At 45.2% G+C, this 22,129-nt stretch overlaps 1 protein-coding gene across 1 annotated transcript in view; it reads right to left on the bottom strand.

Moving 5' to 3' along the window:
• Window positions 1–3,279: 3,279 nt before the first annotated feature.
• Window positions 3,280–22,129, bottom strand: part of LOC149349579 (tyrosine-protein phosphatase non-receptor type 23-like) — a 47,632-nt gene continuing 28,782 nt past the window's right edge. The window contains exons 16-25 of the mRNA XM_089578594.1: window positions 20,573–22,011; window positions 13,658–13,861; window positions 13,472–13,568; window positions 13,019–13,083; window positions 6,814–6,942; window positions 6,626–6,757; window positions 6,494–6,549; window positions 6,132–6,236; window positions 4,621–4,820; window positions 3,280–4,218 (exon numbers count right to left, since the gene is read on the bottom strand). Coding sequence (XP_089434720.1) covers window positions 3,647–4,218; window positions 4,621–4,820; window positions 6,132–6,236; window positions 6,494–6,549; window positions 6,626–6,757; window positions 6,814–6,942; window positions 13,019–13,083; window positions 13,472–13,568; window positions 13,658–13,861; window positions 20,573–22,011 — 2,999 coding nt within the window. The 3' untranslated portion in view covers window positions 3,280–3,646. The remainder of the gene's footprint in view (window positions 4,219–4,620; window positions 4,821–6,131; window positions 6,237–6,493; window positions 6,550–6,625; window positions 6,758–6,813; window positions 6,943–13,018; window positions 13,084–13,471; window positions 13,569–13,657; window positions 13,862–20,572; window positions 22,012–22,129) is intronic.

Here is a 22,129-nt window from a genome sequence, read left to right on the forward strand (position 1 = left end):
TAACCAGGGCTGCGTGGTTGCTCTGAGTGGCATATGTAGCTCTCTCAGAGTGTTGCACACAAGTTTCCTGACCAGAACCCTGGTATAGCGGAGCAGTATGCACACGTACACTATGGCTGCAGTGGTTTGAAATATAAACTACAATAGAAATACCAGGCTTTGACTCCTGGCATACCTTTCCAGACAGTTTTATATATGTAATGGAATAGAGACATGCTGAAAACTGCTTACTAGTCCTAGAGTGGATTCCACTTGCAAAACAGATAGTTTTCTTAAATGGTACTTGTGAGTGCACGAAATGGTTGCTGCCAGCTGGTGTGAATAAGCATCTTCACTCTTTCTGTGCAACTTCCTAATTGATACATCAGTAATCAATTAAAGGTTCGCTAAATGTTTAAATATTTGAGAGTAACAATATGTTAACTTGTGGCAGTGGTGCCATTTGCCCCCCATTTTGTTTTATAGGCGACATTTAGTTCAAGCAACCTGCACATGTAGCTCCAGATTCGATGCAGGTCCTCGGAAAACCTTCGAATATAAAAAAGCCACTTACAAGGACCTTCGAGTACCCCGGAATTTCTGTGGCTCCTTGACAACCTTGAATTTCAGATGTACTAAAGGGGGCAGCCACGAAAGAACGTTTTTGGCCACTAAACTTTGTTTGCCATAAAAACGCTTATGTTATGAAGAATTCCACTGGTAGTTTTGGAGCAGGGCATCGAATCCATGCCACTGTGAATGAATCCACTGAGTAACTCAACACTGGGAATGAATCCATGCATGTGTATACATTCCTCTTCGTACGAGTAGTAGTCTGCAATGGTATCACTGTAGCTAGTGATTTTTAGCACTTTGACACTTCAACAAATTCTTTTAATTTCCTGGAGCATGTATGTTTCACTACTGTTGCTGTTGTCTCAGCTACTTTAACCGTTCAAATAGGATCAGAGCAAGAAGCATAGCTACTCAATCTGACGCTGCAATAAAAATGGCAAATGATCTGTCATTCCAGCAATAGTGGCACCGCACCTTCGAAGTTTCATTGAAATTCGCCTATGCTTGGCTGGCGATTGTGAACTGCTGTAAATAAGTCCATCATCCAGAGAACTGTGGACAAACTGTTGCTCATTCTTGGCCACAGGCAGGGCGTGGGGCAGGAACTCGGCAGGAATTGGCAACTTGCAGTGGAAAACTTAAAATTTCTTGCACATCAAAGTGGATTGTGTGATGCTGTGGACAGAGCAAGCGGCATCCTTCTGCAGATCAAAGAGGACTTGTGGACATCTGTGGCTTGTGCAAGGAAGCATTGCCCTGCTTTTCTGGAAACCAAGAAGCAGCAGCTCAAAAGTGCAAAGCAGTGGATGCATGAAAAGCGTCTTCGTGGAGAAATTTTAAGCCCGAGGAAAAAAAAAAAATGGAAGTTGGAAGCGGCTTCTACTAAGCTTGGTGCCTCAGAAAATGCTTATGCTGAGGAAGCAGAGGCTACTGATGACTTTACAAAGTCAAGCAGCCAGAGGAAGGCTGTTAGAAGGACACCGAGGACAAATTAAAGTCTGCCTGTATCGATAGGTTACCCCAGTCTGACAACAAGGAGATTACGTTCACTGAAAACTGAAGTTTTATAAGCTAGAAAAGGCCAAAAATTCAAATGTAGGTGTTGCCACCACCGGCCAATTTCACCACCGGCCAATTTCACAAGTAAGCTGCGGTGTGTCGACATAATAGATTTTTGGGCATGGATCCCGGAGACTACGCTACACTTCCATTCAGTATAAAGGACATCACAGAGTCCTCCTTGTTGTAGGCGTCACGAGTTAAAAACGAATGGTGGCAAAAATTTTTAATGCAATTTTCTCAGCCATAAATGCGCATTCTGCAGCTGGACGAACGTGAAGGTAGCTATAATATCAAATGTGCTTAAAACAATTAGAGTTGGCCTCAGTGTGCCTTTTGTTAAAAGAAAGGCACGAGACATTAGAAAGGAAACCAAGCTATTGTGCAAGTCAAGACTAAAAAGAAACTAAGCTTGTGGCAGAAGCTTGTTGCTTCTGCAATGAGCGTTACATTTTTGATGCATAGAAAACGTTGCTTTGATAAGCCAATGTGTTTGCTAGTCCTTGAAATAATATTGCCAAGGCCTTGAAAAGCCTTAATTACAAAGCTCAAAACCAGCATGAACACACAACCGCTCAGTATACTCGATGCAGAATAAAATCAGCATGCTTGCTAGTTTAATTAGAATGCCAAAAATGATTTATCCTGAAGCTGCAAAGAAATGTTTCAAATGTACTAATTTGAAATCGTGCCCATTTACTTTGTTCCCTATTCCATCGATGGTTATGTATTACGCCCTGAAAATATTTTTCGCTGAATTTAAAAAATGATCTGAATAGCAAATAAATGGATGTCTTAGCAGCTTGGCATGATCACTAGGATGATACCTTGGCAACCTCCAGCAAGCTGTGCCTTCGTATCATGGTCATCACATGGCCTAAAAGAACAGCCAACCACAAAGTGCAACCCTCATTTTGTTTGTCGTGGCAATAAGATGGTTATGGTTTAATGCCCCAAAGCGACTCTGGCTATGAGGGTCACCGTACTGAACAGCTCTGGATAATTTCGACCTCCTGGTGTTCTTTAACGTGCACCGACATCACATGGTACACGGGCCTCTAGCATTTCGCCTCCATCGAAATGCAACTACCGAGGCCGGGATCAAACCTACCTCTTTCGGGTCAGCAGCCACAAACCATTACCACTTAGCCACCGCGGTGGTGTAACAAGGCATTGGCACCTAACACATCTGATCGTGTCGAACTGCATGTTTCAATACAGGTTGAAAGTCGCTGAAACGTACCTGCTACCAGAAATTCATCGCATCTAATGGATGCTGAATTTTTGGTGGCTCATTGGGGGGTTCAGGGTAGCTCATCAAGGAGTCTGCAAAAAATACCCACCACCTCTTTTCTTTTCAGTTGTGTGTATATACATATATAATACTGATGCATGTTATTGCAGAGAGATGCAGCAATGAAAAGTGAAATTTGTCAACCACTGTGAAGAGCACGCTTTGAAACATTAACTACCCCAAGACTGCTCAAGTATAACAAAGCCTGAGAGCTGGCAGATTAGATAGCGAGCCCCAACATTTTTTTTTTGTACCCTTCACTTGAATTGTTCTGAAGCATGGTTCACGCATCAGCATGTAGTTTTTATTTTGAATGCTTATTTTTGCATTCACTCTTACTAAAGGCAAATTACTAAAAGAACATGAATAAGTCAACACTTAAAAGGTGTTTTATTTAAATATACAAGTTCATAATTAAAAGGACACAAAATTGGCTACAGTTTGGTCCAGAAAGACAACTCACTTTCATACTCCCAAGAAAGAGTGTCAGTTCAACCCCTGCAACAATGCACTTATGACTTCACTCAACACAGTTGAAATGCGCATTCATACAAATACTAATAAAAACGACAGGCAGAAACAACATCCAAACGAAACAGCCACGCACTTTGCGGCCTGCACAAAATGAAACCAAATGACCTAAGCAGCCTCACTCTTCAACCAAAAGGTATGGACCACTACACACAAGAGGGCAAGGCCTGCACGGCAGAACTTGCTCCCTCGAGAGGAGCTGAGTGTTTACTCCTTCCCCTTCTTGAGTGACCACAGAGGATCCAGCTGGCTGAGAGGATCCTTTGGGTCTGGCTTACTCTGAGCCAGGGTACCCTGGGCATTCATAAAACTTTCACGTGTGATCTTTTGTTTGGCTGGTGTGCCATGGCCAGGGTCCAAGGTAAAAGTTGCAGGATCCAAGAGATCAGCCACCGCAGTCACCCCACTGTCCTTCCCTTCAGGAGGTGGAGGAGCCACATCCACAGCTGAAGCAGTGGAGGGAGGCTCATCAGTGATCTCAGAGGTGACCTGCTCTGCAGAATGGTTGCTGCTCATTTCTTTTGGGCCTTCAGATGTTGAGAGTTCTGTTTCAGTTAGAACAGATACCGGTGGCTCAGTGGAGGTGACTTGCTCTGAGGTGTCGGAAACTGTGGCAGGAGCTGCAGCTGCTGTTGGTGCAGGTGCCTCAGGTACAGTGCTTGCTCTCTGACCAGTTGAGCCGGAGCGTAGCATAAAGTCTTCGGAAGGGTGGCGCACATGTGAAGGTGTGCCTGTGTGTGCCTTCGTCCCAAAGCTTGGTGTGCTAGTTAGGATGCCTCCTGCACAAACAGAGTAGACTTCTTGCTGAGAACCAGACAGGGTTGCTCGCTACACAAATGCAGCAGCCCGACTGGCACTAGCCATACGCCACAAAATGCCATTTGCCAAAAAATACAATCTGCACGTGCTGCCATCATAATAGCAAAACTTCAGAGGAAGTGCAAAGAAATGGGATCCACTAAAATAGGCAGCAGAAATACAATAAAACTAAACCTGTCACAGAAAACTAGCATCTGAAGAGGTTATGTGAGAAGGTACAATGTATATTTAAATGCATGCACTGATTCCCAGTGGTGACAGCCACCAAAAGACAAGCGACAAACAAGAGAGCACATTTCACTAGAACATAAAGGGTTGGTGCCTGTGCAATAGCACATTGTCTTTTGTCTGGTTATACTTACTTTTTATTAGCAGGTCTTGTGCATGATACAGGACAATGTCATGGCAGAACTTAAACTGTTCTTTTTCCTGGATACAAAGCTTGCGACTCTGGGCCAATTTGATAGCAGTGCTGAGAATGTCCAGGAGGCCATTGCCAGCAGCTATTTCCTTCATGGCTGCTGACACAAGGCAGAACACTCCGCTCCGCCCAACACCGCCCCTGCAGTCGCCACAAGGACAAATGGCCGATAAATAGTGAATAGTACTACCTTTCAAAGTTTCAATAGTTTCTATTAGTACACACACATCTATGTGATCCCTAACCTTCTGAATACTCCAATTCTCTTTATAGTTCAAGTGAAAACATTGCTGCACAGTGTAATTAAATTTCTGCAACAAAACTGTCAGGTGCCCACAAAGAATGCGTTTATTAAAGTTACCAATTTGTCAACTTAAATCAATGAACTGCAACACAAAAGCACCATAGACATATAAGTATTTTGTTCCGATTGCCACTGAGGTCTAGAAACCTTTGCAAACTTTCACTTCAAAAGCACTGAGAATGTGTTTGATTAAAATTATTCAAAAGAATTAAGCAAACATCATACATATACAGGGCGTCCCAGCTAACCTGGACCAAGATTTTGAAAAAACCTAAGCGTTCTTCAGAACTGAAATTGCGTGGATATTGCTAGGGTTTATCTAAAGTTACAGTACCATTTTTTTTGCTCGTCCTACTTGAATAATTAGCCGAGATAAATAAATTAACTTTTTAAATATAGCATGAAGCGTTCAGGCGTCAACAGGAAAGTTGTGGAGCTCCACAAACATTGTTTAGCCCAGGCACTTCTCCGAGAGAGATTTAGCGTGGCCATTTTTATTCGAGAAAAACAAAAGCCTGCGGAGTTTAAAAAATACCACATGACAGCGTGCTCCGTGTGCCCGAATGCGCCGCAATTACAGCGCTCTCATCCGTGCTTTGTAAAAAACATCACTCGCTTCGCGCCTTTCGCGCTGCCCAAGACAGAGCTTCGTGCTGTGCTTGGGGATATAATGGCGAGGGTTCAAAGCATTTGCAGACACGATGTGTGAATGCCAGTAACCAAAACTAAAAATTAGAAGACTCATTTTGTTTGACAGGAATACCCCAAGGTAGAGTTGGTTTCAATCAAGGGAGTAATTACCAGTGAGCACCCACCCGAGTACAGCTATACGGCATGCAAAGGAATGCTAACAGCTATTTCAGAACCTTCACAGCTGAAGAAACTTCGTCTTGGTATGGGGCAAATTTTCTCCGGCTGCAAAGATTCTACGAAAGCTGTTGTCTTTCTTTGCACCTGTATGGCTCCACTCGGGTGGATGCTAGTAGATAATTACTCCCTAGACTGAACCAGATGAGCGAAGATAGCACTGCACAGAACTGCACAGAAATCAGCACAGAACTGAAATGCACCTACCATCTAGTAGGTGTCAGTAATTTAAGGACAAAAACTTAGGCTCATCCAGAAATGGGAAATGTTTAGACACTCACAAGCAGTGAACTACAATGGGGCGTGAATGATTTCTTTGCGTCTTGTGAAAACTGTGAACTTCAGAGATGAAGTTGAGCAACTGAGCTGGACTTGCTGGGCTGCCACTGAAAAACATACAGTCAATCATTCATGTATAGCTAAAATAGTATACAAACTCAAGTCATATAGTAATGCTTATTTTCACACTACTTTTACAGTGCTACAGGAATGTAATAGACACATAATGTGCACATAAGAATTTAGAATGTATCAAAATCTTCAACAAACACTCTCAGCATTGCGATAGAAGCCACATGCATTATATACCCATGCAGTTATATTCACCACTTCTTTACACATTGCACCACAGCAAGCTGCATACCTGTGAGGCCAGTCTAGAAGCTGTAAATGGATAACAACTCGAGACACCTTTGGATTCTGCAAGAACAAGTCATGTGTTTATGAAGGACCAAACAGAACCACAACAAGCATGCAGTAGTGGTTACAAACTCACATCACTGTTGGCAATGTTGATCATGCGCTCAATGTAAAACTGCTTCTCTTTGATGGACTGCAGGCTAAGTGTGATAGTTCCATGCTTGATTTGTTGACCTTTCTCAACAGGCCAGTAGATGTGACTCTTCAGCTGCAAAATACACACATCGAAATCACAATACCAAAACTCTTGGAGGAAAAACTTACCTCAAGGTTGTTCTGGAGGCACACCACTGTTTCTGTCTGCTGCTCCCATATCATTGCCCAAAAGTCGGAGAATGTTGCTGGCAGTGGGGCTTGTGTCAATATGTAGCTCAGACAAAATGGTGTCAGGCCCTGCATGCAAGCCACAAAAGCATGAAGCTGAACTCTGTCTCTTCCCATTCACAGACAAACAATTCTCATAGAGCTTTTGCTAGCTGCATATCACATAAGTAGGGTTCCATGTTTTCAGAATACACCGATAGACCCTGAAAAATAACCCCCAGGCGGTTTTCTCTGAATAGGACAAAACTGAAAAACCCCGAATTTCAGCTGTCCTTAAAAAGCAAAACACTAGCTTCACAGGAAAAAAATCTCCTACCCTATTTATTTTTTTTCTCGTTGACCAAACACAGCCACACTGAACTTTTCTTGGGGTTGTTCCTTTTTATCAAGACCCCATTTCTTGGTCCGTCTCCTTTCTCTTATCTTCACCAGCATGACGGTTTCCAAGTATTTATATTCCATCTCACAAGTTGTTTGCAATGCTGTGACAGCTGCGGCGAGCGGAGCCAATCAGAATGGCGTGTGCTGAAAAACATGCTTTGCCATGCCCGTCACCCTGCAGCTGGCGACGCCATCACTTTGAAGGAAAGAGCACCAGTGTCCAGTTGCTGCGCGCAGGAGACTCGGCCGACTCAATGGACATCATGGTTACCAATGGCGGCACGCCACTTCACAGCAGGCCTTCACAGAGCTGTGTTTGTGCAGACTTTCTTTGCTAACTTAGGCAGTGAATGAAACACTAGCTGTACTTTCAACATGCCACCCTGAACTACCTTTACAATTATTGCAATAACTTTTTGAAAAAATAGTCACAAAAAAGTCACAAAAAAATAGCCAGGAAGCAGGAACTAACGACAGCAGATAAAGGCTTCAGTGGATTGTTTTCGCCTGCCATGAGCTCTGCAGTGCAGACCTACCATCTTTGAAAGAACTCTTAGAATATTCACTGTTTAAAGTTCCATATGGTGAAGTTTGCCTTGGCAGCTACTAGAGAGCACACAGCAAAGAATGCTTGGTCTAACGAAAAGCTTCCTTTCATTTTCTTGCCATCCCCGTGTCAAGCGCAAACATAGAACGCATATTTTTTTCTGCGTTTCCTGAGCCGCAAGGAGCATGCTCAGGTGGCTGACCGATATCTCACAGTGTAATATCAGGAACAAATGTCTCCAAGACATGCAAAAAGCCATCTAGGCGCACACAGAGCGATGTCTGCCAACGGCCACCTCATTTGATTACAACGCATTAAAGAATGTTAGTCCAGCTTTCACATCCACAAGCATGATCACGAGCCACTGGCTAATAGCAGAGATGTTGGCTTTGGTTCCTGCTCAGGTGTCTTGGAGACTTTTGTCCCCGATAGTACACGTCCATTTTTTTCAATAAGTTCAAGTATTAAAAATATGTTGCAAAAGGATTTGCTGAGCTAGTTGGTTCATTTCTGAAATAAAGATTTAACTGCGCGAAAGGGTTAGGACACAAGGGAGACACATTCACGACACTTAGAAGCGCAGTGTCGCGCTTCTAAGTGTCGTGAATGTGTCTCCCTTGTGTCTAACCCTTTCGCGCAGTTAAATCTTTATTTCAAGTATTAAATTTACGCTCCTGAAAGTGCCAGGTCTCAGATGTTATTTTACACGCAGCGGTGCATTAATTCTTTGCATAGAGGTTTGGGTATGTGTTCTATAAAGTCGTATGACGTCAGGGACGTTATATTTTCTTCAGTAATTTACAGTCGCTTTACAACACAAGCCCCAATAAACACCCAATTTCTCTCCGCCATTGAAATTAGACACTGAAAAACACCAAATCAGAGGGAAAAAAATAAACACTGATAAATAAACCCCGGATTTGAAAAAAAAAAAAATATCAAAAACACAGAACCCTACATATAAGGCACAAGACAGCCTCAAGGGAGCTCTGCAATACAAATCAAACATGCAGTTTCTATATTCTCGTTTGTGTAGCGTGACACAGGGTCGGCTTCAAAACAGTGCAAAAAAAATGAGGACAAACAGAAGGGGACACACGTGCACTCCCAACTTAAGAAAGTTCGATGTCTGCACACTTCCAACTTTTTTAAGTTTGAAGTTTGCACGTGTCCCCTTCCGTTTGTCCTCATTTTTTTTCGCATACTTCTGAAGCTGAACGATTTGCACCAACTAGCCTGGCAGAAAACACTCCCGGGACATGGCGGTGTCTTGATGGCCAATGGAAGCAGTGAAATCTTCACCCATATTTTATTCAGTTCCAGGTGTGCTGATTTCAAGAAGCAATACCAGAACATAGCTGCAATTTCTGATGACAGATGTGAAGCGACAAATGACATTGGCACCCGCCTTGGTAATTTGGGCGTCTAGTGCTCACCTAATTGTTCACGCTGAGCAAATAATGAAGAAAGTACTAATTGCTTCGGAATTGAAGCTTTTATGCACACACGCATGCACAGACCCATGCATGCACAAAAAGCTCAACTTTAAAATGAACATCTTAAACAAATGAAACAGAGTTAGAACAACACTAAGGGCATTGTCGGCTACATTGCTTCGAACTCTCTTGGAGGTAAGCACAGCCACACAAAGCACAGATAGTATGAAGACAATGAAGGGAGGGAAGCAGCGAACCAACAGCACAAAATAAATTGGAAATGGAAAAAACAAAAAGAGATGGGGGAGAAAATGACCTCAAACCCTTCTTGTGCCTAAAAGATTACAAGCAGTGTTCAAGAGCGACATGAAGTTTGCACCTGCCCACACACAGCTCCTGTACACCTGAGCATCGGAATGATGATGCCATCAGAAAGCATGGCTGTGGGATTGGATGCAGGCTGCCCTGGTAAGGTAACCATGAGATGAAAGCTCCTGCTGTATGTGTGTAAGGAATGGTATTGGGGGGTAGCAGCCAACTTTGGCACAGGAGAAATGAAATGCGATTCTCTCCAATCTTTTTTATCAGCTGGTATCTTAAAATTTCAACAATTTAAATAACTTCTGTTTGCACATACTCAGTTCTTCCTGTACAGGTCATGGCAATGTACAAAGAACTTTTCAGGATGGTATAACTGGTAGCAGAAAAAGTGCTGCAGGGCCCTTTAAGTTAACTAATTAACCACTCCATGGCTACACGATAGTAGTTGCATAAGTTGACTCGAATAAATAATTCTGATAAAACTGGCACCCTAAACGCAACCACATTCAACAGCGATAGAGATGTATCACAGCTACGACCAGTCTGTTCTCTGTATTGATGCAAAATTGATGCAAAATGGTGATTCCAGCAAGTTGGTTCATGGCTACAAGAAATGACGGCCTTTTCTTTCCTGGACAGTACATATTGCACAAGAAAATAAACCGTTTCTGATGGCAGTAATCAACGCTTGTGTTTGTCCATTTTTTCGTTGCACTGCCATTGTTCCTTGAAACTAGAGACAGCAAATTTTTGCATGTTTGTTTTCTTCTTTCAAAATGATGCATTAGACATTCATATCATGGATCACCCTTTCTCACCACCGCTGGCCTCTCTCCTGCTCCCGAGAAATCCGAGCTTCTCCTTCCCAACCATTCCTCCTACCAGCGCTCACACAACCACTTCGTCTCTCTCCACCTTTCTGGCTCTCCCATTCCTGTCGTCACACAGTGCAAAGTTCCTGGCTTCCCTCTGCATGTGGCCAAGAATGTGCAAGCCCTCCACCATGCTGTCACCACCTGCCACTCGGTAACTCACCTCCTGCGTGCCGAGTTGCCCACACGCTGGCCCTCAACAAGGTCTTGTACTTAGCACCCTAAGCTTCCTTCACTCAGACTCAACTTAACGCTCTCCAGACTGCCCTTGTGGGCCTCTACAAGGCAGCTCTCAATCTCCCTATCACTACCTCTACCGCTAAGCTCTTTGCCACAGGCCTCTTCCATCCTCTTCGGTCTCTTCTCAGTCTCCATCGTGACTCGCAGCTTGCCCGGCTTTCCCCTACCCGTCAGGGTCAGTGGTTACTGACTCAAGCGGGTATCTCGCCCATTCCCATCGCCCCTTTTACCTATCCTATTCCCACCCCCGCTCCCAATCTTCGTACCCTTCCCCTCCCGACCAACATGTCCCCCGTCCTGCACGCCGGACGTCGTCATGCGGCCGTGTAGCACCATTCCCCTCTCTTTGATATCCAGGGTGTAGCCTACACGGATGCCTGCTTCGTGGCTCCTCGAGGTTCCTGCGGCTACGCCCTGTACCATCCACACCTCCCTGCTCCTGAAACCCACACCAGCGGGCCGTATCTACGTCCTCCGGACGCATTGTTCCTCGAGGTCCTCGCTTGAAGGACTATGCCATTGCGCATGCCCTCCAGTCATTTGCCCTCCTTCCCTCTCTCCAAGAGTACACAGTCTATTCAGACTCACAAGCCGCTATACACCACATACAGAAACGCACCCTGACCCCTTCTCTCCAACAGGAGGTCGAACGAGCGGTCTCCGCACTGCAGCCTTCCATCGTTTTCCTCTGCTGGGTCCCTGGGCATTCAGGGATTGACGGCAAATGAGCTGGCCCATCAGCTTGCCCGCGACACACTTTTCCAGGCACTGTTGATCCCCTGGCCCAAGCCCTCGGAGGACGGTGGGAGACTCACCCTTTGCCGCACCATAAAAGAGGTCTACCTTGAGCTCCGCCTCGACAAACGCCTTTACCCTCCCCCTCATCCATCACTTACGGTGCCGGAGTCTCGCCATCTTCGGCACATCCAAATAAATGCAATTATCACCACGTCCCGCCTCTTTCTCTATCGCTATCGGTCGGATCCTTCCTGTCCCAACTGCCCCTGTATCTAAGCAGACCTGGCCCATTGCCTCTTCTATTGCCCGGCTGCTCAGCAGTCGGGTTCCTACCCCCCACCCTCTCTATCCATCACCACCTTGCTCGACTGGCTTGGTGCTGAAGGGGAAGAAGATCAGCGACTTCTGGTCGCCCAGGCAGTCGACATGCTCGGCCTATGAATTATGGTCGAATAAAGGTCTTTTACTACTACTACTACTATGGATCACCCATGATATTCACCTATGACTGCTAAATAATTTTTAATTGAATTTCTTCTTGATGCTGTTTTGGTTTCGGTTTCATCAACCGAACAATGGCTGTGACGTGTAGGTGGCCTTTAGGTCATGTGAGGCATGAAAAAAATGGCAATATAACTGCCGATACGTTGCTTCTTGTCATTCCAGCTCATCAAGCAGGCTGGTTTAAGTGTTGCAGTGAATAAAAAATATCTACCAGCATTTATATGCAGCTTTTTTTGTGGCTCACGAGACCTAATAGCCAACTATGCGTCACCGCCATTGTTCAGTTGATGAAACTGAAACAGTACAAGTGAAGAAATTCAATTACAAATTATTCAGGGGTCGTAGATGAGTATCGTGTGGTGATCCATGATTTCTAATTTATAACATATCATTTGAAAGATGAAAACAGGCAACTTAAATTAGGTGTCTATGGTCCTTTAAGATACAGGAAATCCTCAGCCGTGCAACACATTCTGCACAAGAGTTCCTGGCTTCAACGTTCATTTGAACGTTCATTTCAAGACACAGTGCAATAGCTCAAATGTGCACAGCGATGGTCACACTGCCTTCATTTGTACTGAGCAAGCGTTCATTACAAATTGGGTGGGTCATAAGTAGGTTTGGCTAACAGCCATAAATGCACTTTTAGCAATTTTCTTAGATGGTAGAACATCAAGCAAAAAATTATGCTTTAGCAAGTTTTACCAACATTAGCTCGCAATGGATTTGACGTCACGTGTTGCATACACACTTGCCATTACTGCCTGTTTTATGAAGAGGAAGAAATGGATGGATGGATAGATGATGGACTTCAATGGTGCAAGGGCAGCTTGGTCAAAGAGCACCATGGCACATGGTATTTTTGAACTGAACAAGATGGTGTTGAAGACTCATCTTCGAAGCGTTTCACTTTACAGAAGCCGAACACCAAGCCAGGGAAAAGCTTGTACCCGTTGGAAACCAGTGGGTACCTGGCGATACTCGGGATAGAACCCTGCACCTCCCACATATAAGGCGGATTCTCAAAACTACTCAGCACTGCCACGGTGAGATGGTATATTTGCATGACAAGTTTTCACATAACAAAAAACAGACCATGAGCTTACCTTGACAAAGGAAGCATTGATGTAGTCATCCCTCTGTGATGTCATGGCAACTCTATTGTGGTCATCTGCAAAGCCAAAACATATTGCTACACTTTTCACAAAGAAAGACACTTTTTACAATTACAATCATTCTCTCAGCCAGAGGACAAATAGGAAATATGAACAAAGTTGCCAATGTGTCTGCAAACCAAAAACTTACATGGCAATGCACCTGAAATGCAGACAACACAATTAGCTAACTCTACTAGTCCTTTCATACCAGAAAACTGAGCATATTTTTATAACGCACATATAAACAGAAAAACTTACAGCGCATACCACCTGAAATGCAGACAGTATGATTAGCCAGCTTTGTAACTCTTTTTCATAGAAAAATGACAAACTGAATTTCACAATAACCTCTATTACCCAAGTGTGGCCCAAAATGATGGCTAGTCAGAAGGAGGCACTTACACGGCATCACATCTGGAATGCGGTTCTTCATTGGATAGCACCGTGCCACTGAGATAGAAAGTTTTCGAGACTCCCTATCTTGAGCATCTAGGTATTCCTGGAAATTTCGGACAAAGCAGCACACATATAGTAGCCTACATTGCTTCAAGCCCAATTAGCCTCATCACTTGAATAAACAACGGTTACCTTCCACTTCTGCTCGAGGAGTGTGGGACCATTAAGAGACTTTTTGGTGAGACCTTCAACATACTTCTCAAAACGCTCTACTTCAGTAACAAACTTTTCCAAGGCAACAGGGTCAGACAAAGGATCTTTTCCAGACGTGCGTGCCTCTGCAGGCTTTTCATCTGCTTTGCTGCCGCGCTCTTTCCAGTTTTCACTTGAGAGCACCTGAAACACAAGGCACAATCACATTGCATTGCGATTGAGCTACACTTTTTTCAATATTACTTTTCACAGCAAACCACATACATTTATTTCATGGTCCTTTACTTTCACATCATTCACACACAACAGTGATTCTAAACAGCTTTTGAATATTAATGAAAATGTTAAATGCCTCAGTTCTCCTGTCCCACATGCTTTCTATCAGCACTGATAATGACACTAGACATGTTGAGGACTTTGGCAGAACAGCTTACAACAGAGTGCAAGCTGAAGAAAGCAAAAGTGCAAAAGAACACCTCAAACACCACCACTACCATCAAGCATGCCTCTGTCATTAATACTGGAGTGTGCCGAGCGGCTGACAAGCCACACAAGAAGTGGTCTTGAACATCTTCAGAAACTAGCTGGAATAACTTGAAGTGCAGTAGATACATCTTAGAGATGAAGTTCAAATAAAAGACATTTAATTCTGCTGCTGTCGTAGTTGTGCATTTCCATGGTGGGGCACACTGGTATTTCAGCACAGCCATGCATGCAGTGATGGCATCACTGCTGAGATACATGCTAGTAGAGAAAAATGAAGTCCTTGGCACAATAGCTCTGTTGTCATAAAGTTTACCATGTAGCCAAGGAGGAACCAAGTCCTTTAGTACGAGAATGTTTTTAGGCTCGCTCAGAGGCACCACTAGAGCCAGTGGCATGAGGTGCAGTGTCTCTCCATGTCACCCACTTCTTCCTCCCCGCAGCCAAGAGCCACATCTTCAAGCCTCATGCATGCACCACCGCTGTGATCACCCCTACCAGCAGCGCACCTGGCACAGTCTGCCCCCCCCCCCCCCCCCCCCCCACCTCTACACTACCCTAGTGGTGCCTCTAGGTTCACCAAAAGTGCAGGCTGAAAAAAAATTATCAGCTTATGAAAGCTTAATGAGCACCAAGTTGTTCTGACACTGCATAAATGCTGTGAGGTTCATCATAAAATACAAAGCGTGATCTGTGCAACATAACCAACACAACAAAATGAGGGAAATGCATAAAAACACATCTTAATTTCCTACTTCTGATGGTATTTTACTCCTGTGCAACCGGAACATTTCAATGCATACATCAGACTGAAAACCTTGCAGTGCAACCTGTCATGCCTAGGCATGTCTGCTCTATACAAGCTCAGCACGTAACAGAAATCGGCAGGTAGGACGGTCAAGGAAACGACGAAGCACTGCTAGCATTAAATAAATATGAAACATTTTTGAAGCTTCACAATTTTTTTTCATGTATACAGTAGAACCTCTCTATAGAAAAGTGACTTGGACCAGCAAAAATCTTTACTATATCAGATGTTGGTGATGGCATGGATCTGAAGATGCCCTCTGGTAACTAACTGGCTCCTTACTAAAAACAATGTGTCAGCTTATGAAAGAAACACTCAGAAATACCTTTCATCCTGCTCTTATTGTCCCATTATCTGATATTTATTTTCAGTTACCACATTTTATGTTATCACGTTTTCGATTTTGTTTAAGTCTTGTAGCAGCACTGCATTTGCACGAATACAATGCGGTGACGAATATAATGAGAGTTTGATTCCACGTGAAAAGCAAAGCCTTGTTTGAACACAGCGTTCCCTTCCGCAACCTCAGCACCATTTAAGAAGCAGTAGTTTAAAAACGTGCGCAATACAGTCAAGCGCAACAAGCCCCACCCACACAGTGCCGTTGCACCTCTGCTTCTTGCCTCCGCTCCCCTGTGCTTCATGCTGCCATGCTGCAAATGTTCGTCTCATTGCTCCCCTCCCTACACCTCAATGCTATTTTACTGGCTTTCCTTTCTCAGCAACCTGTGCCACCTTCTTTCTATGTTCATAGCCAGCTTTACTTTCCTTTTCGTGCACACTGCGCGTTTTGCCTCATGGCCCCAAGGCCTTCAAAAAGTTGCCTTCTCGCAGCTCTCAAGCTTAGTGGTGAAGCCATCTCAAAGAGCGCTGTTTTTATTGTTTTCGGTTTCTATTTGCCTCCGAATGCTGGCCTCGTGATCCTAGACCTCACGAGTGCTGCGAAGTCATCATTTCGTGGTAGGTACAGCTAGAAGCAATATGACAGGGAACATGGGAGCGCGTGGCCTCAACGCTTTGCAGACCGCTGCCGCCGAGATGCAGCAAGAATCAGCAGCAAAGGTGCATGCCCAGTAAGCATGGCCAGCTGCTCCCTCTGCGCACGCCCCCGGTGCCACTCATTCTCGTCGGCTGTCGGCGGCAGCACTTTGCGTAGTGCAGAGTCCACGCGCTCCCATGTTCCCTCTCGCATTGCTTCTAGCTGTATGTCGCCACAGCCGCTCTTTAATGTAGCCATTTCTTTAAAAAAAAACCTGCACTGTAACTGAAAAAAAAATCAAAAACATAACAAATGTAGTAGTCTATGGAAGGTGAAATGCGACCACAGTTTCACTTTATTATATCCGAGTTTTTACTATATCAGAGTTTACTATAGCGGGGTTCTACTGTAAAAGGTTCTGCATTTGTGAAAACTTCTCTTGCCTTTTCCTGTAAGATGCCAATCATGCACAGCACATCAATGCAGCACATGTGTGAGGCAATGTTGAGATAGAATTGCAATCACAGCAGCAGTAAATTAACCGAGTTACCACTCTATGCTTGCCCGCATGTACAGGCTATCTGCCTTTTTCACAAGATGTGGTGCCCTCTAGGGAGTAACGAAAGTTCCTCTGCTACAGGCTGAAAACAAATGCACGTGGGAGATGCTGGCGCGATCTGGTTCCATGCGGAGCCAGCTGCGACTGTGAGGTGGCAAGCGTGCGCTTGACACCTGCGCCATCTGTCGCATGCGCCTGTCACTGACATGAACTGCGTGTGCGCAGCAGGAGCTGGCGGTTCCATTTTCAACCAGTGGTGCTGGAGGAGAAGAGGCATGCATGCGCAGAGCAGCCTTGTGAAAAAGGCAGACTGTTCACAAACCATGTGGGTCAATTTCAATGCAGTGGGACTACATTAACAAACAAGCAATACAGAAGAGAACTGGCTTATCAGAAAAGTTGCAAAAGGGCATTATACTGTGCTCCATTACAAGATTCCCTTCGTGTAGGCTTCATGACCTTTGCTGGGTGCAACGCAGGCTTTTCTGGAACAGCAGGTTTTGTACGACTTCCAAAGCAGTTCAACTATTAAAAGTACAGAAAGGTGGGCAAGTTGGTTATTACTATCCATGGTAAAACAGTGCGGGAAAAACACGAGGACGGAACAAACACGACAACACGAGCGCTGACTTTCAACTGACGATTTATTACGCACATGTGTACATATATAGCATTCCCGCCAAACACTAGACAGAACAAAAAAACACTGCATCATCACTGAAAATATTAAATCTACATATCTACAAATGCATGCTCCAAAAAGGTGATTTCGCGGTTAGCCAGTGATAATGAGGGCTTACTAATGCATGCTGTACCCCCTTTGTCAATGTGATATGCCTCTACTATTTCCCTTACTATCGGATCCTTATGTTTGAAGATGACGGATGTCTGATGAAGCAATGGGGCGCACGTGTGCTCAGGTTGCCTGCAGTGAAGCGCCAAATTCGAACCGGCTGCCTTGTCCAAAGAATTATGGCGCTCCCTCAGGCGTTCGTTTAGACATCTCCCAGTCTGGCCAACATACCACCCACCGCAAGAAAGGGGAATCTTATAAACAACACCCTCGATGCACTCAACCCCCCTCTCTACGTGTGCTGTGGTACAACCACTACCGATCCTCCTTCCTAGTAGGGCCTCTCGCTTCCGCTGCACAGCTCGGCAAATGTTGCTTAATTTTCTGCGAGACGAAAATACCACATCAATTTGAAATTTTCGCCCCACTTTCTTCAGACGGTGTGAAAATGCGTGGATGTATGGGATGACAGCTATCTTCCGGCGCTTTGAGACTTCATTCGCCTGAGGAACACGCTTATGGTCCGATTTGATTTTGGCCACCAACCTTTCGCATAACCTTCCAATAGTTGCCTCAGGAAAACCAGCGTGCTTAAGCCTGGAAATTTGGCCTTGCACTCCTTCCTCAATAAGATGGACACACGACTTGGTCAGAGCGGCGCGAACACAAGACAAGGCGATGCCTTCCTTTACCAGCTTGGAATGCCCGGACTGAAAACTGAGTAAGGGCTTTACGGAGCGAGGCGAATACAACCAGCAAACGTGTCCGGGCTCAAGTCTCAGCTCCACATCCAAGAACTGAATCCTACCTTGTTTAACGTTCTCCATGGTGAAAGCAAGTCCATGACCATTTCTGACAAATGTGTTCACGACATCCTGCGTGCATTCTTCGTTTTTTACAAAAACGAGGTAATCGTCCACGTATCTGTGTACTTTCAGTACGCCGTCCGGTAACTCTCCTGCAATTGCTTTGTCAATTCTGCTAAGGAACAAGTCACTTAGCAGCGGAGCCACGCGAGAACCAATGCATATCCCGGAACGCTGTATAAACACACCTTCATTCCATTCAACAATGGTAGACCGGAGTTACATACACAGCACTTCAAGAAAAGCATCAACAGATACACCGCAAACATTGCGGAAGCGCACTTCATCATTTTCCTCACTTATACATTTTCTTACAAAGCGCAGCAAACACTCATGAGGAATCGAATAATATAGATCCTCGACGTCAACACTGAACACATGACAGTCACCAAGATTATTGTTCTGAAGGTACTCCAAAACGACCTCAGAGTTTCGCGTTCGGAAAGGGTCTTCAAAAGCAAGGGAAGCAAGCGCCTTCTGTAAGTAGCTGGAAACAACCAGCTGCCACGTTCCCCTCTTTGAAATTATGGACCGAAACGGAAAACCTATTTTGTGGGTTTTAACCGTAAAAAAAAATAATAATAATAAAAAAAAATATTTCAAGCGTACTGCGTTCCGACTTCTTTACGGACTCACGCAAACGGTCGAGACTAACCTTTTTAAGAAGGGCGACGGCACGTCTCTTAACTTTTGCGGCATTCTCTTGCACTTGCGGCATTCTCTTGCACTTGTCGAAAATTCTTGGAAATGGCAGCAAACGCTTTGTCCGAGAACACGCTCTCATTCATCACAACAAAGCACCCTTCTTTGTCTGCTATCAGTGGTCTCAGGTCCCTCGCGGCCAGGTGGCTCACCAATGCTCCAAACCCTTTCGAAGCTTTACGTTTGCCAAGGGAGCCTTGAACAGCCGAGAAGCACTCGGAGACGCACTGCTGGCGTTGCACTTTGGGTACTTGCCCAGCGATTCTCCTTGACAAGGCCAACTCTTCAACTGGTAATAGCCGTGGTTCAAAACAGAATTTTGGTCCCAGCTCCAGAGTCTTGCGATGGCATTCCTCCACAACAGCGTCATCCAAGACCACTACCCTTTCTCGAGTACAGGCAGGCATGCGTTCCTTGCTCGCAGACAATGAGCGGCGGACCTTGTTCCACAGGAAATCAGTGTGCCGGTCAGCTGTCTTGCACCACTCAATGAACAGTCGGCGATGACTTCGTTCACGTCCATTCCCACAACAAGCATTCAACCTTTCTTTGAAAAAACGCGCTTGTCTGCACCATTCCGAGGCGAAAATACGGCAGATCCTTCTTGAATGGCCGGGGGAAGGCTGCAACCATCCACACATGCGCTGAACTTCCATGGGGCACGAGTGATGGTTAGCATGCCAGGACATGGTCCTAGCATTACAAATGCAAATGGAAATGATCGAGACTAACATGGCGGGACTGTGTTGTCGTGTTTGTTCCGTCCGTGTTTTTTCGGCGCTGTTTTACCATGGACAGTTCAACTATACTACAAAATGACTAATTAACATTTCTTCAGCTCACAGAAGGCAATTCAATGTGGGCCATACTCACTCGCATTCACTGCTCATAACTACCATTTCCCCAATTCTTTTTCCAACCCATGATTAGCGACAGTTTCTCCACTACGCTTTTTTTTAATAGTGAAAGTAGTCTGTCTTCGTGACGTTGAACAATACTCACACTGGCATTATAATGACACGCAGATTTTTTATGCACATTCATAAGCCTTTTTTAAAACACTGCAGTCACTTGAGCAATGGAGGTTAGCCACCAAGTAAAACATGTGAAGCATCAATGTTTTCATGACTGAGTGAATAGCAATGTTCCCAGCAGCAAAACCTCAGCAGTTTCATTCAAAGCAAACATGATTAATTTAGAGAAATTATTACCTTCAGCTATGCTGCAGACCCCATGGCTAATGCAGAAAGCACCGAAATAACAAACTGTGGGTGGACAGGTGCTCATCATGAAATGCTGCTACAGGTCTACCCTCCAGTCAAGTTATTCTTGTACTACTAAGTCAAATGGCTTCTTCTAGCTTCAAGGCAACCAAAATGCAGTGGTACCATTAAGCACTAGATCACTAGCACAGAACAGTTTTGGTGCATGAACAGAGCACGATTCAACAAAACTGCATCCAATGAACATGCCATTTAAAAAAGCATCAGCAGTAATTGGAGAAGAAATTTTGCATTCATATATTTCTTGAACAAAGCAAAGAAAATCACAATTTTGTGCACCGATTCCTGGGAATAACTTACTTATCATCACTTATTGGTGCAAACCAGTAACCTCACATGGAGGCAATCTACTGTCAACAGTTCGAATTCAGGACCCAAATAAAATCTACCAGGTGCACTCAACTCATGGGTCACGAAATACCTGTGGCTGAAGGACAGCTGCCTGGCTTTTTGCATTTTGTGTAGAGTCAAGTGTTGCAGACAGCAGATCTTTTTTGGCTGCTTCCGGCACAAGTGGCCGAGTGGAGTCCACCACAACAAATGAACCAGGCTGCAGTGACTGCGTTGCAAGGCCTTGTGCTTCACGTGCGATGCCCACAGCTGGTGGAACAACCGATGCCGTAGATGGTGCAGCCACCACAGGCTGCAAGGGCACTGCACCTGCTGTTGGCTCCACTACTGCCGCTGTTCCAGAGGCTGGCACAGCTGATGAAGGGTACTGCATCATTTGTGAAGACTGGTAAGGCCACGGGTTGGCGTAGACCTGGCCAGCAGGCATGTCTGCCGACTGTGGCACTGAAGTCTGGAAGGCTACCTGCTGCTGCGCACCACTCTGGTTAGTGTTGCTAGCGTAGTAGTTACTTGGGTAGACCATGTACGCAGGCGCCATCGATGCGCCAAGGCTGTCTCCAGATGCTGGCTGTTGGACGGGTGTGGACGCCTGTGCACCCTGCTGTTGAGGGTTGTAGCTCTGAGCATATGAGACAGGAGCCTGAATGCTGAGTGTAGACGGGTGCTGGCCATAGCCAAGCCCATAATAGACTGGTGGCACATGCTGAGATGCGGCTGACACTGATGCAGTGGGATACGGCTGGTAGGGCAATCCCTGTTGAATGCCTTGTTGAGGACTCATCACACTCTGGCCATAGGCGTACGTGTTGTTGGTGGAGGCCAAGTAGCCGGAGCTCTCAGGTGGTGGACAGCTTTCAGGGCCTTGCAACATGAGGTTGGTATTGCGGAAAGTGTAGGTTAGGGTAGATGCAGGGCTGGTTGGTAAATTGTACTGTCCTGAAGGTGTGTACTCTGTGTAGCTGCGGTACTCTGGCCTGGCTGCCACTGGTGCTCTCTCATTTGATATGGCAGCAGAATTACCGCCAGACATGGCAGTGCTTATGCTTGATGGCCCAGTATAGCCTCCTTGGTAGGCCAACGAAGTGCTTGAAATTCCAGGCTGCAAGGAGCTGCCCACAGACATCTGTGGCAGCACTGGCTTGCCATATTTATCCACAGAACTTGAGTAGCTGTCAGGAAAAGATGTTGTTTTGTATGCACTGGGAGTGTAGCCATCAGTCTGGCCAGAAATCTGAGGGGAGGTCTGCTCTGACCCAAGTGGAGTGGGACGCACGCCCATGCCCATAGCATCTCCAACTTTATCTGGGGCTTCAGTGGGACCTTTCTCAGTGCTCACTTGAGAGGCGACCTGAGGCGTTTGGTAGCCTGTGTAGCCAGCTGCCGAGTAATATGCAGAGGTCCCACTTGCTTCCTGTGGCAGGGAGAGTCCCTGGCCTGTCATGTATGGCAAGAAGTCTTTCAGCTTCATACCACCTGCTGATGAACTGGGAAGGCTCCCAAGTTTTCCAGCTGAAAGATGCAAAGCAAACAAACAGTCAGAAACAGTAAAACTCTTCAAGCTTACCACTATGCAGTGTGTAAACATAAGAAGTAACCGGCTGCATAGATGATGAAGGCAAACAGGATT

This window comes from Amblyomma mixtum, chromosome 3 (genome assembly GCF_055824585.1).
Source record: "Amblyomma mixtum isolate Tamu chromosome 3, ASM5582458v1, whole genome shotgun sequence".
NCBI classification, from domain to species: Eukaryota; Metazoa; Arthropoda; class Arachnida; order Ixodida; family Ixodidae; genus Amblyomma; species Amblyomma mixtum.